The sequence below is a fragment of the Anser anser genome, assembly GCF_964211835.1.
Source record: "Anser anser genome assembly, chromosome: 16".
NCBI classification, from domain to species: Eukaryota; Metazoa; Chordata; class Aves; order Anseriformes; family Anatidae; genus Anser; species Anser anser.
In genome coordinates, this window is record NC_139737.1 from 9,426,540 (window position 1) to 9,443,341 (window position 16,802).

General features: G+C 38.6%; 1 protein-coding gene across 2 annotated transcripts in view; it reads left to right on the forward strand.

Annotated features, from left to right (window-relative positions):
* PREX1 (phosphatidylinositol-3,4,5-trisphosphate dependent Rac exchange factor 1) overlaps window positions 1–16,802 on the forward strand; it is a 172,277-nt gene that overhangs the window by 113,888 nt on the left and 41,587 nt on the right. For both annotated transcript variants that reach the window (XM_083802157.1, XM_083802158.1), the window contains exons 11-16: window positions 699–799; window positions 4,458–4,561; window positions 5,279–5,328; window positions 9,601–9,676; window positions 14,462–14,534; window positions 15,875–16,017. In XM_083802157.1, the coding sequence (XP_083658283.1) occupies window positions 699–799; window positions 4,458–4,561; window positions 5,279–5,328; window positions 9,601–9,676; window positions 14,462–14,534; window positions 15,875–16,017 (547 nt within the window). The remainder of the gene's footprint in view (window positions 1–698; window positions 800–4,457; window positions 4,562–5,278; window positions 5,329–9,600; window positions 9,677–14,461; window positions 14,535–15,874; window positions 16,018–16,802) is intronic.

The window sequence follows — 16,802 nt, forward strand, 5'->3', positions numbered from 1 at the left end:
TTTATTTCATGCTGCTTATGCAGACAGACCTAGCACCTTTTGTCTGTAAATTAGAAGCATCATTTATGTATCTCACCAGCAGCAGCTCCAGGAAATGGCCTTAAATTAACCTGTTAGGGGGACTTGTGCTGTTCTGTGCTTGAATTCAGTGAGTTTGAATCTTCTGTCCTAAGTCTTACTGTGATTCCATTTAAAGCCAACACACTTACAACACTGAGGGGGAAAAGAATCAGGGCCAGTGAAGAAAGGTGAGCGTATATAATGAAGTCAGACCATGAACTCTGCTTGGATGGATAGCCTGGATTGAAGTAGCTGTTTTCTCTTCTGTGCATAAGGTTTTTAAGGTCATTAGTTAATCTTGCTTTCCTGCTCCCCTTCAGATGTCTGCATAAAGTAAGGATCTGCAGCAGCTTTATAGATTCAGCAAGGTCTTCTTTCCTTTTGTGTATCTGTTAATTATGATGACCTAAGGGGAGTGTTGGGAAAAGTCATGAACAGGAGATCTGGATATTCTGCAGAACATTTCTGCCAGAAATGTACGAAATTGAGCTGCACAGAAGAGGAATCACTCCTCACAACAGTTTTCACACATGCTTCAAGGACGGTGTCACCTGTGGTTGGCTGGGGGCTTGCAGATATATGTCTGCTTATATTCAGAGAGAAGAAGACAATTGTTTCTGTTCTGCTTTCCTTCGCAGTGAGTTTGTATCGTGGCTCACAGAGATTGGGGAGATAAGCAAACCTGAGGAAGGGGTCAACCTGGGACAGGCACTGTTGGAAAATGGAATTATTCATCATGGTGAGTGCTCCATGCCATAAAGAGATGCCAGATTTCAATAATGCCTTGGAAATGAGGGTGGAAAACTGACTGCAGCTGTTCATATGATGTTCGAGTGCTTTTCTGTACTATACCCATCAAATGCTCAGTTGTTAGTGACTTTTGGGATTAATGGCAGTGGGCAAATTTATGTCATGAAAACAAGACTCACTGGGTATCCTAAAAGCATTTATGTCTGCAGTTGCTTGATTTCTCTGCAGTATCTTTGTTGTCGTGTACACAGACTATATCAGGTATACATTCATTTATGTTTTGTGTGGTTGAAAATCTTTAGTGACCATTAATACAGCTTTCCATGTGGGACATCAACAATACAAATAAAAGTTCAGCAGTACTCTTTTAGAATGGAGCACAGGTAAAAAAGAGTGAGGGGCTCCAGATGCTGGGTCATTCTTTCTAGTGAGACTGCTTGTCTGAGAGAGAAGAGATGATGGAAGGTTTCTGTGGGATTTGTTATTTTCAGCTCATTTTGCAAAAGTCTCTCTCTTTAACATAGCAATGCATTATATTTCTTCATTGTACCTAGCAGATGACCTTGAAGTCATGTAGCGGTGGGTAGCACAGGACACTTGTTTGAAACTTTTCTGTGCTATCTGCCTTTCTACTAAACAAGGACTTTCTCCAGATTATGTCCTTTAACTTCAGGTATCTCCTGCTCTTTCCTGCTATTTTCACGTTTCAGTATGCAGACAGAGCAACACGTTTATATTTTATTTAAGCAGCAAATGTCCCAATTTCAATTTTCAGGTGAGTTTAGCTGCAAAATGTACTTCAAAGGGATAAGGCATATAGGTCTCAAATCACCAATGGTCTGTATTTCCATACAATCTCTTGGAAACCAATTTAAATAGGGGAACCATTTAATTAGGCTAGTATTGCTTTAATCTCTTGGTATCACATCTCCATAAACTCGTCTTTCAGGTGAGAACAACACTATTAAGAAATAATGTCTATTATCTTCTTTTAATTAACACAGAGAAATCTAATATTAGCAGCATGATAATCCTTCATACACATACACTTTTACTCCCAGTTACCTAGACATACTTTCTGGCACATTCAGACTGTGAAATGCCAAAGACTGGAAGGAACTTGATGCTTACTTAGGTAACAAAATAATTTTTTTGCAAAAATATGTAGGGAGAAGCCTATCATGTCACATTCAACTGAGATTTTATACGCACGAGGTCACAAGCATTGAATGCTTTTAAATACTTGGCCCTAACTCTGGCTCTGGAGAACTGGAACGCTCTGGCTTCAATGCGTAGGAATCCCCCTTTGAATGAAGGCTACTCTTTTGCACTCACACCCTTACTTGCCTAAATTCTGAATGTGTACAGTTGCACCGTCAGTGCAAAAAGCTCTCCTGAGACTTGCTATTTCATGAGTGTTTACCCTGCTGTAACTTCATACTCTGACCCTTTCGTCAGTGTCCTCTTTATCTAAACACAAATTTACAGCTCAGAGGAAGTTGTGCTGTTATATCCACTGCTTCCCTCATTCAAACACACTGAGCAAGGCACATCTGATTGGTTTTAATGTTACCTTTACTTGGAGGTCCTGATGTTACTGTCCATAATGAGAGTTATTGCTAGACATTAGAAAGTATTTGCAATGCTGCATTTAGTTAAGGAAATACCCCTTGAAATCTCGATAAATCATTATAAAAGAAAGTTTCCCATTCTGTGTCTCCTCATGTATCAAGAACTTAAAACTTAAGCACCATCATGAAGCCCTTACCCCTCCTCTATATTAAGCAATATCTTTTATCCTTTGATTTCACTTGGCATAACATTACTGTCAGGTGAAAACTGCTGATCTTTCAGCCTGCCTGAGAAGCAGGGCCATAGAAGATTGCTGAGTGGCAGAGTGCTGAGCTCTGTGCATTTTATCACTCCATTTCCTCTATCTCCTTTTATTCTGTCTTTTTTATCTGGGACTGCTGATGTGCAAGTTCTGGTACCTGCCACAGACAGTACAAGTGATCAGAGCCTCATCTACTGTGTGCTGGCCACAAAAGACCAAAAGACACTTTCTGCAGACCTGGTTCTCAATGGGTTTCAGAACACAAAATCCAGAGCAGACAGACTCTCTAAGAAGTCAGTAGCTAACACAGACTAGAGATTGAACATATAGAAAAGTATATACACCTGATCCAGCAAATCTTGTTTTACTCTGAAAAGTATCACCACAAGTAGGAATCTTCATGACATATTCACAGACCGGCGTGTTGAACATAATGAGGAAAAGTCTTCGGAATTTCTGGTTTTTGCCTTCTAAGCAGTCGCTCTACCCACTCTGCAAGGGGCAGACTAAGTCTCAAACTGAATCCTGGTACTTCTGAGTTGGTCTAACCCAGTGCAATCCCTTGTCTCAGGTTAATCGAACTCAGTCTAAGGTGCACCTTAAATAGTATAAATCCATATTGTCTCTCAGTTCATCAAACACTATGCCTATGCTGTGAAATACTCCATCCAAAATGTTAAAGGGTGCTCCAGCACAAAGGTGTAGCCATGGTTTTGTTCCATTGGCAAAGGCAGAAAAGATAATTGTGACTAAGGTATCCTACCTTCATCTGCTCTCTGCTTGGGTTACTGTTCTCTAGATCTCCCCCTTCTTTACGTAGTTGTAACTGGTCTCCATTAAGTTAAGTTGTGAACAATGGCATTTCTACACAGGGTATTGTAAAATCTGGAAGATACTTTATTGCTTATTTTGAATTTGAATATTCTTTGGAACCTTACAGTTTTCACTTATTTATTAATCCGTGAAACAAATAGTTTCTACCACAAATTACTATCTCCACTATGAGGTTTTCACTTTAGAAATAGCTTATCTTAGAATGGAGCCAGGATAAACCTATGTCCAATTGGATATGGACTTCAACCCTCTTCTGATTTGGTCCATTGGATAAAACTGTTTGAAACTGGGTATGTTTTTTTAACACTTCTGATTTCGGCCAATGCTCCTTTTGAAATGGTTGCTTATCACACTGCAATGTCTTCTGTGTGCTTGTCTTTATAGCCTGTTAGTATATAGCATGACCCAATGAATTTTAAGCTAGTCTACTGTAGAATAGCTATTCTGGTTGAAAAAGCAGTCTTTCAAAGTGCTATTTAATTTTTAGAAGGAACTCGGTACTAAATACAAGGACCTTGGTAGAAGAATACTTCTAACAGTTGTAGTTCCTCCCACCAGAATACTCTCTGCTTTTGGAAGTGCAGAACTTCAGGCAGCTGCAGAAATGGCTTTACTGCTGTGATAACTGTTGTGGGAATTTGCAGGCACTTTATTCAAAACTCAACAAAAAAAATCAGACAACCTCAATTGCCTTCACTAGGGTCATTTCCAAAGCTTTACATAAATTGAATCTGATGCAAAGGGAAGAAATTTCAACTTTACTGGAGCCATGGTATTATAGGAAACTGCTTTTGTTAGTGAAACTATTCAGAAGTGCACAGAAGCATATAAATCCACAAGGAGAGATATGAAAAGTTGAGTCTTCTCTTCAAAAAGCAACTGATACCAGTTAATCTCTAGGTACAAAAGTACCAGGTGGCCTATGAACAACATAGCAGGGGAGAAAAGACTGATTTTAATTATCATGCTGATGTTTTAGTTTCAGATAAGCACCAGTTTAAGAATGAGCAGGTGATGTACAGATTTCGCTATGATGATGGAACGTATAAGCCAAGAAGTGAATTGGAAGACATCATGTCCAAGGTTTGTTACCATTCTTGTGATTTGTGTAAGAACCCTCAAATGAGTTTCATCTGCCTCTAAATGCTGGTGAACTGTTGGATAGGAGATCCCTAATGCTGTTTACCTTTGTTGTATTCAGCTCTCCATACTAATGCCATAAGAGGCATTCAGTCTAGAGAGAGGAAGCAGAGCTTAGCCGTAAATAACAGTACACTTGTGACTGCACCCAAGACTACTTTTTAAAATCCTAATATAGTAAAAAAAAAAAAAAAAAAGGGGGGGGGGTCTGAAAAAAAGGATAGGCCATAATGCAGAATGTCTGTTGAAAATGTAGGCATTATGGTTCAGGGAGATAGAAGACATCAATATTTAACTGCCGCTCCCGATAAGCGTATGTCAAATGAGTTCTGCTGACCCATATATGCCCATATATTATTTAATAAATTGGATTTCTTCTTATGGACATCAGTTCATGGGTTAATTGCTAGGAAGGATTAATGGAGAAAATGTTGGAATGGATTTGATTAGAGATAAAAGTGTATTTTTCAGTTTCTGGAGGCAGGGAAATAAGAAAGAATTGTTTGACAGAGGATAAAGGATTTGTTTTGGAAAACAGTTAATCAATAGATAATTCTGGCTGAGTAGAGACATCAGTGTCCAGGTTTTGCTAGCTGTAGCTAAACAGCATTTTTTGGACAAAGAAAAAACTGATAATATCATCTATTTTTCCTTCTTCAGGGCGTGAGGCTCTACTGCAGACTACACTGCCTGTATACTCCAGTGGTAAAGTAAGTTCACCTTCGTGATCCCCTCACATACAGTATCTGGCTTTGTTAAAGGGACAACATGCTGCTATTTAAATCTTGCTTCTTTCTCATTATAAACTGTAATAAACATTTTTGTGGCTCTTTTACTTTCCTCCTATCTCCACAATTCAGCTCTGTAGTTGGACTTCTGTTGGAGGATGTTTGAACTGGATTTTGGGAGAGTGAAAGGCTGGCGTTGCATTCTTCCTGGGATGTGCTTCCTCTTTCAGTTCACGAGAGCTATTAGCATGCCACAAGTTTATTTGTTTACTCTGGCATTTTCTGTGAGATATAAAGCAGGTGTGATTAATGAGTGACTACTGATTCAGGGCAGATTGTGTAGTGTAGATGATGTATTATTTGGTTATAGAAAATGTAAACAGATGCTGAAGTGATGTGAGCAGATGCCAACGTGATGCTAGGATGCTTTCATTCAAAGAGCCCTAAACAAACAACAACCAATCAAAAGTGAAATAAAACATGAAATTGTAATATGAAAAAAAAAATGAAAATCTTGAATGGAGTCTTCAGAACTTGGCTTTATATAAATGAATTCTAAAGAATAGAGGGAACTTACCTCTATTCTTTTATTACATTATTTTATTTTATTACTTATTACAGTTACTTGCAGGTAGTTAACCCTCCCAGCCCACAGGAGATGATTTGCAATCATCATTGCCTTACTGTGGACATCAGATGAGCATTTCTGGCCTGTAATGGAACCCACCTTGAACCATTCAGGTGTTCTGTTTAGGCACCTATGACTGAGAATTGGGCATTTTTACTGAAGAGAATTTCATTTTTGCATAGAAAAAATGGATGAGGAAGAAGTCCCAAATTCAGCACAGCTTCCCTCTTGTCCCTGAGTTGAGCAGCTGCAAAGATAGTTACAGTTCATAAGCCATATCAATCATAAATTGTTTTTGTTGTTGTTGTTGTTTGGTTTTGTTTTTGCCAGAATAGCCATTCTAAAATAGTATAGATTTCAGTCAGCCTGAAGGGTAACGAGAGCAGGAAAGTGTGATGCAGCCCTGGTAGACAAAGTAGTGATGTATATGGATGTATGTGTATTTGCACACACACACATTTCACTCCTTAAGATGGTAATTCACATGCAAATTAGGAATAATGGTAAGCAAACCTGAAGAAATGTCTCTGGCCTCAAGTTACCCACAAAGTGAGAGGGATGTAGTCTTAAGCTTTAGGGAATCAGCAAAGGGAAAATTACTACCACAGGCCTGTCTTGTGGTGTTTTATCAATGTGCTGCTTTTGTGATAAATCTCAGCTGGAGAATCTTCTTATATCAGGAGTAATCTGTATTGTACATGTAGCAGTATGTAACTAAACTGTGTGTGACCAGTGAAAAATTGCACACTCTCAGAATTTTTAGGATCCTTCTGGACAGACTGAACATTTTCAGTATGTTTGGGCTCTTCTTCCAGCCATTTGCTTTCCTACTCACCCTTCCTTTATTTCCTTGTTAGACATCTTTTCATGTCTTCTGTTCGTATCTTTTTGCCTCTGACAAGCCTAACGTTTCAGGAGGTAGCTTTTTGCCAAAAGTTATTTGTGCAAACCCTTTGACTTTCTGCTCTGCCTTTGGACCACTGCTATATTTGGAATCTTCAGACTGCTGATGCCTGCAATCATGCTAACAGGGTGGGAAAGATCTTTTCACAGTGCAACGTTCCTTCTAGAAAATCAGGAAAACTGCTTGTAGTGGCTGGTGCAAGTGCCAAGATAATCTGGAGGAATCAAAGTTCACCATTCAATCATTTTGTGGACAGCCATGGAATATGTTTTTGCTTAGTTGTCCTCCCTTGTGGCTTGAGAGAGTGTATGCAACTTTTATCTTTATGTTTTTCTAAGTAGAGTCTGACATTAATGTACTTTGAGGACAAGGTATTGTATCCCACTTGCAAAAAAGCATGCTACTTTGAGGGATGATACATGAAGAATGTTAGATATAGAAGAGGTTCTGAATATGTCTCTGATCTAATTCAGGGCAATTTGTGAGGGCAGGAGAACTTGCTCACTGTTTACATGTTTGATGGACAATATTTCAGTGTGTAGATGAAATACAGCCTGTGGGGAACATTATATTTCTCTTGTTTCTGTGAGGCAGCAATGTTCTGCCAAAATTTCTATGGTTCCCACTTCTATATTTGACTGTTCACCTGCAGATCCTGGTTCTGGATAACATTCTGTGATGCGTACTCCTCTCTTGTTCGGGCTAAATTGAAATGAGGGAAAAGTCAGTGAACTAATGTTGAAATATTCATCCTGGATAAGCATTTAAGAACAAGCGGTGAAAAACTGGCCTCGGACCAAGATCCTAATGCCAGTTTATTCAAAGCTCTATGCCAGCATCTCTATTAAAACATAGGGAGTTGCTTCTCACAATCTGGAAACCCCTACTCATTAGTACTCAATATTTTAATGCTTTCCTTTATTGTTCTGACATTTCAAAAGCACATTTTCTCAAGATAAGAGTGTAAGAGGGGAAAACTGCCCAGAAAACTCCCACAGTTTTGTGCTGGGCTTAGCACATTACTGGAAGACAAGGTAAAAAATATGTCTAAGCACTATGAGGAAAGCTTTTGTTCCGAGGATATATTTCTGGAAATGCTGTCATTTTTTTTTCCAAGTTTTGAAAGTTCTGTTTCCCTTTCTAATTTCTCACACCCTGCATTCTGCTTTTCTGCTGCATTTAATTACAAAAGAAAGTCACAGCATATTTTTATCTGTAGATGATTAGTGAAAGGGAAGCATAGGTAGTACGAAGTTTAGATGGTGCTTTGATTTTAGATTTTTAGAAAAGAAGGAAGTATCAGATGGTGTGGTGCTGATGAAGGAGGTCGATCTGACAGAACAAAAGACTAAGGTCTTCTCTCAAGATGCCGCTACAGATATATCCAGACTGTAAAACAGTCACAGTGGCTGTGAAAGTTTCCTTGCACAGTCATGCCAGGGGACCTCAGGCTTGAAATGGAAGGACCACCTCTGAGGGTGAGAGAGGAATTAATTCTCCATGGCCCATTCAGGATTTGGCCTCTCTACTGAGGATCTTAAAAAGAGAGAGCCAATTAATGCAAATTAATTGTGGTAGAGGCTTTTGTGATGTGGAACTAGGAACTGGATCAAGACCACCAACCCTTTTTCAGGTCAGCCAATAAACAGCCTTAAAATGGAAAGATCTTTTCACTCCCTCACGAGCTAGATTCAATTCAGTGACCTGGAGGAGGAAGGTGTTAGAGCCCAATGTTCTGAGCCACACACTACTCTTATATTTGTATCAAAATTCTTCAGAAGTATTTTATGAAAGACTAAAAACATCAGCTATCTCCATGGCTCTGAGGAGATGAATGGAAGGAAACTGCAAAATGCAGCAACTTACAATAGGGTTTCATTGCCTGATTTCAGGACCAGTGCTGCTCTCTACAAGGGCTGAGTGTGAGATGGTAAAACTTGTGTTACAAGATCTAAACGCAACACTTCTGTTTTATTTGCAGTGGTTGAAATTAGGTAATGCCACAGAGGAACACTCTACTCTATTTGTATCTGGCTGCTCAGGCATTTTGCTCAAGGAAGTAAAATCCTAACAGGTGCAGAGAATCATGAGAATCTCTCTTGACAGAGTCGGCTAAAAGGTCCTTAATTCAGGGAGCCTAGCAAAAGGGGTCACAGAGGGAATATGCAGGGTGACTGCCTATGAATATGTCGGTGGGTAAACACTGAAAAAGCAGAACTGTTAAACCTAACAGATGGGCCTGGCACAGACCCAGTAAATGTAAACTGGGTACGAATGCAGTTAGGATGGGAACAATATGACTTCCTGCTAGAAGAATGCGATTTTCAACAGGCGCGATGGTGGCAATATACTAACCTGAGTTAAAGAAGAAGCTCAGTGCGTTTGTGGAAAGAATGTCCTGGCAGGAATATGAACTCATTGAAGATGGCTTGAAAAACCATCAAGAGAAATTTAAAATATTACTGCTCTGTATTGATTTCAAATATCTTCTTAATTCAAGTTTTTAGAAAAGTTTAAAAACTCCATGCTTCTAAAGAAAGGAAGGTATCTGCTTCCTATTGCATGTCTTATTTATTTGTGGCTGGGAGTCTCATAGTTTTTTCCATCTATAATTCTTTCCTCAACTTCTTAACAGTGGATTGTAATAGTATATTTAGGTTTAGAGTGTGAAGAAATATTTACCTTTTGTCCTGATTTTCCCCAAATTCTCTTTCTTAATTAGAGATCGTGACTATCACCTGAAGACCTACAAATCAGTAATCCCTGCAAGTAAACTAGTGGATTGGCTTATTGCACAGGTAAGAAATTTTTAAGATATTGCTGTCTTTGACAAGTAGCTTATTTTTTCAGTTTCATTTAAAAGTAAATAAAATGCATTTATCTAAAGAACATTACAACATAATTTAACATATTCAATGTCTTTGAACTTTCAGTCATTTGCTTTGTGTTATTTTTTATTTGGAGAAACTTGTTATTTGGCAGCATAAAGAGAAGGGAAGTATTATGTTAGCCCAAGGAGTGGTGAACTGGATGTTCTTGGAGATCTTTTCTATTTCTTGCGATTTTTTCTGAAGATGTTCAAAGCAATGTTCATCTGGTACAATCTAGTGTTGGTGTGATACAACTGAAGAATGAATAAAATCTGAATCACTGTCTTTAGAAGTTGGAGTTGCCCAATATTTACTGTGTAATTACAGAGAAGAGCCTGTAGATTGGGGAATTAAAAATTTAGCTTTGTCAGTCTAAAGCAGTCTAAAAGGAGAGGGTATCCTGTTGCTCACCACCATAGAGTCTACTGCACATTCTGGCTTTGTCTTAAATGATGGTCAGATTCACAGTCACATCAAGTCCAGTACTGACAAAATGACATAAAAGAAGGATAGTTTGAGTTAGAATCAGACCTCTTAACTATCAGGTATGTTGTCCTTCAGAGATGTTTCCTGCAATTGCACTTGACATCCTTCTACATTAATAAGATTGCTATGATTTAAGGTTATTCTGTGCCAAATAACTGAGTGAGAAAGGAGTAGTTGATTGCTTTCCTATTAAGAGCCTGGAAGAGAGTAAGCATATTATTACTGAAATTGTTGTATCAGTTACTTGTAATTTAACAGGGTCTTTTCATGGAAAGCTGAGGAAAAAAAGTCTGCTTTGGCCAAAGAAGAGAGATGTAATCAGGCTAATCTCACCATTATAATAGCTAATCGTAGTGCCATAGGCAGTAGAAAGACTCAAAGAGTGATGTATAAGAGCAGCTCTTGGTCTGGAAAAATGTAGCTCATTACCTTCCCCATTATTCTTCCTTCTGGTAGGTTAATCTGGCTGTTCTCCTGTTTGCTGAACTTTACATTAAGATTGAACCAGATTGTACTAAAACCAGAAATGGAGATACAGAAGATGATGTAATTTATATAGTGTACGTGTGCATGCATACATGTACACAGATGCATTGATGAAGGAAAATTCTTCTGTGCTCAGTTAAAGGGGAACACTGTTAAATATTTAAATCACTGCCTGGAACTTAGATGAATTTCAGTCTTTGTAGCTAAATCAATCTTTGCTGGTAGATCCTTACAAACAGTAATTTTCAAGGCAATTTGCTTGGAGTTTTCATACCAGATTGAATCGTTTTCTAGCAACCATTCATACTTTGGCCATACCAGCTAACAATAGGTTTTAGTAGGAGCTATTGAATGTTCAGCATTTTGCAAAGCAGTGCATTTACTTAACTGCTCAAATATCTGCTTGTCAGTTTAATGTTAGGAATCTGTTCTTGAAAATATTGTTGATATTGTCTGATTTGATAACTACCTGTTAAACAAAAATGCTGGGACATTTATTTCTTCTTCTGACAATCAATTTGCATCATGATTTAAGTGTAGAAATGGTGCACAAAAACAGCGTGGCTTGTTGTTCTGTTAGATTAGGTGGGATAGAGATGCTTGTCTTCAAAGATAGTCCTCTCTTGTTTCTGTTTGCAATTTAGACTGTAAATGCCAGGAGGAGCCTTTCCTAATAAGAAAGCTGTTTTTCATTTCCTTGACCTTTGCAAATATTCATAAGACTGAACGCCGTAAAATAGTAGGAACTTTTTTTCTAATCAAAGAAATTGAGTCAACTGTATTTCAGGTGCTTAGAAGCAATTCTTGAAGGGAAGGATCTCATTGTTTCATTGATTCTGCACCCTCTTGGCTTTATTTTGCAACCTAATCTTTCTCCCACTGCCAGTAGACTGAGAACAAAGATGAACACAGACCTCACATAAACATGAGAGCACTTGTAGATCACAGAATCTCATGTGCAACTGAGGGTTCATTAAAGGGCACTATCACAAAAACAGTGCTTTTCTCATCTGCCCAAAGATTTACATCAAGACCTCCAGAAATAGTCTGTGATAAAACATTGCTAGTTGATCCCCAGTCCTGAGTCTCAGAAACTTCAAATGGCAATTTATGAAAGCTAGAATGAATGTAAAAGGAAAAATGTGAAGTAGAAACCTACTGGTAAGATAGATCCTTTAGGCCTCTTGCTCCTGTCATTCTCTTGTCTTCCCATCCTTCCACTCCTTCTTACCATTGCAGCACATACTGCACCTCTGCATTTTGCCACTTGAAAGGAGCAAGCACCTCTTCTGATTGGGAAGAAACATTTGATAATTGTCTGCAAACCTGATACACTCATAATCTTAAAACTCTCCTTTTCCGTGATATTAACAAAATATTTAAAAGTGGTTTGTTTTTTCTTTTTGACACATCTGTGTTTATCTGCTTTCCTTTCTCCTACATGTAGCTGTAAACAATTTGGGACACAGACCATCTTCATCGCTGATCTTATACATCTCAAAACAACCAGCCATCATCCATGATTAGGACTTTAGACATCATATTGCCACCAGAACTAGACAACATGAATAAACTAATGGTGGCAGTAGCAATAGTAGTATATAGTAGTAGTAATAGTAGTAATAGTAGCAATAGTAGTAATAATAATGTCTACTGCGCATGATTCTTCTCTGTCTGTAAACTGTTTCTGTAATTCTGCTGACTTGAATTCCGTGATTGCATTTGAATAAACCTTAATTACTATGTCAAAACTAGTGCATTTAGTTTCACGTGCAATTTCCGTATGAAAAAAATTTCTGAGACTCATTCTGTCAAGATTGCTACTTTTAGGTGGTTCTTTTTCCTTAAGGTTTTTGTTACTGCTTTCATTGTATTTGGACAAATCACTACATAACATTTAGAAGGACTTACAGATGAGCTGACATAATCTATTTTTAGTTACTTTTTCTAATTAGAGAAGGCTGTTTTGCTGGGGGAGTGATTTGAGGCCAAGTGGTCATCATCAGGAGTAGCCTGATGTAGTAAAAGTAGTAGAAGTTCTAGAGCCTTCCTATACAGATCTTGTTGCCTCAAACAAAAGCAGATTCCTAAAGGTTAAAAAAATAATAGTAGAAGGCATTTTTCTTCAGTTTATTTACGGTTGAAGGACTAAATTAGATTTTTAAGTCCCAGCCTCTGTAAAATAAACTACCCATTTATCCCATAAATTAACACAAAATGAGTACTGAGGATTGTCGCATGGCAGGATGTTGAAAATGAGAAAAGACCTACAGAGATTGAAATTAGTTTATAGTGAAAGTTAAACTTCAGGTTTATCAAAGCCCTTTGCTTGGCTCTCCTTGTGTGATTACATAATCACGCAGCTCCTCCAGAATGGCCTCAGTCTTCTTCCTACCAAGACAACATTATTTACTTCTTGATTTGTAAATGTCATGGCTTTTTCGTGCTCTCAGAAGGTCTGTTCATCAAAAGCTAGTAGTGCATCCGAGTCACAAGAACTGATCCTGTGTTTAAGTACTATCTTTACACCATAGTGGTGTTCTTTGCCAGCATTTGCCTGGCACATAGCCACCGCTCTATTTAGTTGGATGTGAAGCATACATTGATGTTCCACTGGCTCTCAATCTGCAAGTTGGTTTGTTTCAAACAAAGTCAGTGTACTGCTCTGCCATTGCTGCTAGAGCTTCAGGGTAGCTTGTTCTCCAGATGGGAGGGGAAAAAAGAAACCGTAATATTTCTGTTGGATACAGCTTCCAGTTTACTATAACTGGAAGTATGATGCTAAAATAGTCCCTTTGCAAAGCTGCAGATCCCCCACTACCTGCTGGAATGAGCTGAACAGCTGCTTTTAGCAAGACGGGAGATCCTGGGTTCTTTTGTGTCCCTTAGGGAATTGGGAAGCAGACAGTCTTGCATTACAGCCCATAACCAATGTTAAAAATGTTTTTTATCTGGGTAAGACCAATAGTTCCTCTTGATTTTTATCTGCACTATTCAGAAATTGTTTCTCTAAAAATACAATCAGCATGCTTGCAGAAGTATTCACTTGTGGCTGCAAGTTAGCAGATGCATAGAGAAAACTGAGTATATTTTGTATTTAGCTGAACTGTAGACACAAAATTTAATGTTGTTTTTTCAGATATATTTGTAAATTTGTAAGTCACCTTTGGTACCTATTTTGAAATACTATGCTGAAGGCTGCCAGTTAGTGAGCAACTGAATCCTTTGTCAGTCTGCTGGGTGAGGAAGGAGAGTGCTACTGCAGGTTTAACCAGTACGACCTTTGGAGTTCACATACAATGCACTGGGTTTATGCAGTTTTGTTTTGTTGTTTTGTTTTGTTTTGTTCGCTTGTTTGTTTTCCTTGGGTTTTAAGTATAGATAAGATCTCTTAACCTCTCTGTCTGAGTTTTGTCGTCTGTGGCTAATGGGCCCCGAAGTCTGACACTGTGATTGCAAGTAAAAAGTCTTTACATTAACATAGTATTATACTCCTTTGTAGGTTAAACAACTGCTTTCCAGAGTTTTGGTCTTTGTCCTCCTAGTTCCTGTCAGAGGGAAAAGATGCTATATATAGGAATGAATGGGATTTGGGCAAGGTGGGGGTAGTTATATTAATTGCTTTCTATTGTTCCCTCCCTACAAAGAGCACCCTGCTAATTGCAAAGCTACGAGCCATGTGGTGGGGAGGGGAATTAGTTTAGGAAGTTGTCTGAGGTGTAACATTTATTCTGTTTCTAGGGAGACTGTCAGACTCGTGAGGAAGCTGTCGCGCTGGGTGTCGGACTCTGCAATAATGGCTTCATGCATCATGGTAATGCATCAGTACCTCTTCCCACAGCCAATTAAAGCAGCTCTGCAGTCATATTAGCTGACAGTGTCTGAAAATCCCTTTTCTATATACTGTGCCATATATGCTGACATGCGAACAGCTGCAGGCATCCCAGCAGATCCATCCAAAAAGCAGCCTTTGAGCTTACAAAAAATGTCTGAACCCAGTACCTTCGTAAGTGAATCCCCTTGCTAGTGGTTATGATGGGCCCTGCAGTGATTAGACAAGCTAGAAGGGGAATATTTTTTCACTGCATCTCTTTCAAAGCCATCAGACCAATGCACAAAGTACTGTACTGAAATGTCACCCAAGAAAGGTCAGGTGCAAAGTAAAATTGCCTAGTTCCTGCTGCTTGGACAGCAAGTACAGTCCTTGAAGCTGAACCTCTGAAGCTTCTAAATCTGAAGTGCCAAATTGCCAAGTGAGACATCATCCATCGTCAGTGACGCTGCTTCTGAACTGGGGAAGTAAACAAACTACATCTGTATCAGTATCAAGTAGCCCATACAAAGTACCCAGAGTGTAACAGCATTTGTGCAATGAATCATCCAGTTCACATCATAAATAACACTTGCAAAAACAGTGTTTTTGAGAGCAGATTATTTTAAGTAACTAGTAGAAAATTTGCTTAGCGTTTGATAAGAATGTAAAAAAAATTGATTTGCTTTAAAGAATTTGATCTCTTCTGAGTCCATGTAAACATTGGTATTCACAGCACCCTTTGGCAAGGAGTTCCTCAGTGTAAGTACATGGTAAACGAAGAAGTAGTTCTTCAAGTTTTAAAATTGTCACTTGCTGCTTTTATTTTGCAGCCCCAGGTCTGGTATTTGAAAATGCATTAAAGAACTTTATCACGCCTTTCAGAATTTTGTAGATCTTATTTCCCTCTCCAATCCTTTTTAGGTTGAAAAGTCTTAGCCTGTTCAGCCATATGCCTTACCTTTAAACCGCCATTTTACCTCTCTTTCTTCCTTTTGTATTTTTACCATATTCTTTTTGATATGGGAGAGGAGCACAAGATATTGTGTAGCATCTTTCTTCCAAGGGGATCTTGTGCGTTTTATATGCAATCTACTTGACAAGGAGGTCAAACATCATATCATGAGCTACTACGTACTGTAAAGAAAAGCATGGCCCTAAAATACATGGCCCGTAGTAGCTTAAAAAATACAGAGCTGAATAGCTGACTGACGGGGATGCATCTGGTCTTTACTCTGTAAAGACAAGTGAAATATTTAAGATTTCCTTTAACTTTATTTTTTGTTTTTCTGTTTCTTTCTCTGTGCAAATGCATGTATGTGTTTCATGCATATTGTTTCCAGTCCTGGAGAAAAGTGAATTTAAGGATGAATCCTTATATTTCCGCTTTTATGCTGATGAAGAGATGGAAGGAACCAGTTCCAAGAGCAAACAGTTACGTAATGACTTCAAGCTTGTGGAAAACATCCTGGGAAAGCGTCTTCTGGTAAGAAATGTGTTAATGCAAACCTTTACCTTTCTATGAAACCGGTATTGTTTCAGGCTAGAGAATGTGAAGGAAAATTATGATAGAGTAGAATAAAAATTAGAATTACAGGTGTAGCTAGACTTGCCTTAATGGTAAAAATACTAATTCTTGAGCTATTTTGCTGTAGAGCCCCAGTTTTTGCAGCTCCAACTTTTCTAGCTGGGCAGACTACACAGCTTATTTTAGAAGCAAGGGATGTGTAAGGTGCAGGCCCCCTTCTCAAGCATGCGACCAGGCCTACTGCACTACCTGGAAGATTTGGTGTACAGCTTACAAACACGTATGCAAATGCAAGTAAGTTTCTGCCTACTTCTGACAGGTCTTATGAAAAGAGAAGGCTCAGAGATAAGACTATTTCATCCAGTTCACAGCCCAATCCCTTTCTTTTCCCATGAAGCCCTTGAGAGAGGCAGTCTGGAATTGAGCTGGCAGCTGGATGTTGTCTTAACAGGCAGCAAATGTCTCTGAGTTCACTGAGTGTGTACCACAGGGTTGGTGTGGTGGAGGAGGAAGTAGTGGGCACTACAATCTTGGGAGATGTCTGCCATCAAGGTCAAACACAGTTTAAATACCTTTATATAGAGAGTAGATTCAGATGAGAGTGAAGTGACTGATCAAAATACAGAGATTTGAAGACATCATTGAGTGATGTGAATATGCCCTGCATTACTGGATCAAGTAGCAGCCTTATTTTGTTTATAGAAACCAGTTTTTTAAAAAATCTGTTCATTTTTTTGCAACAC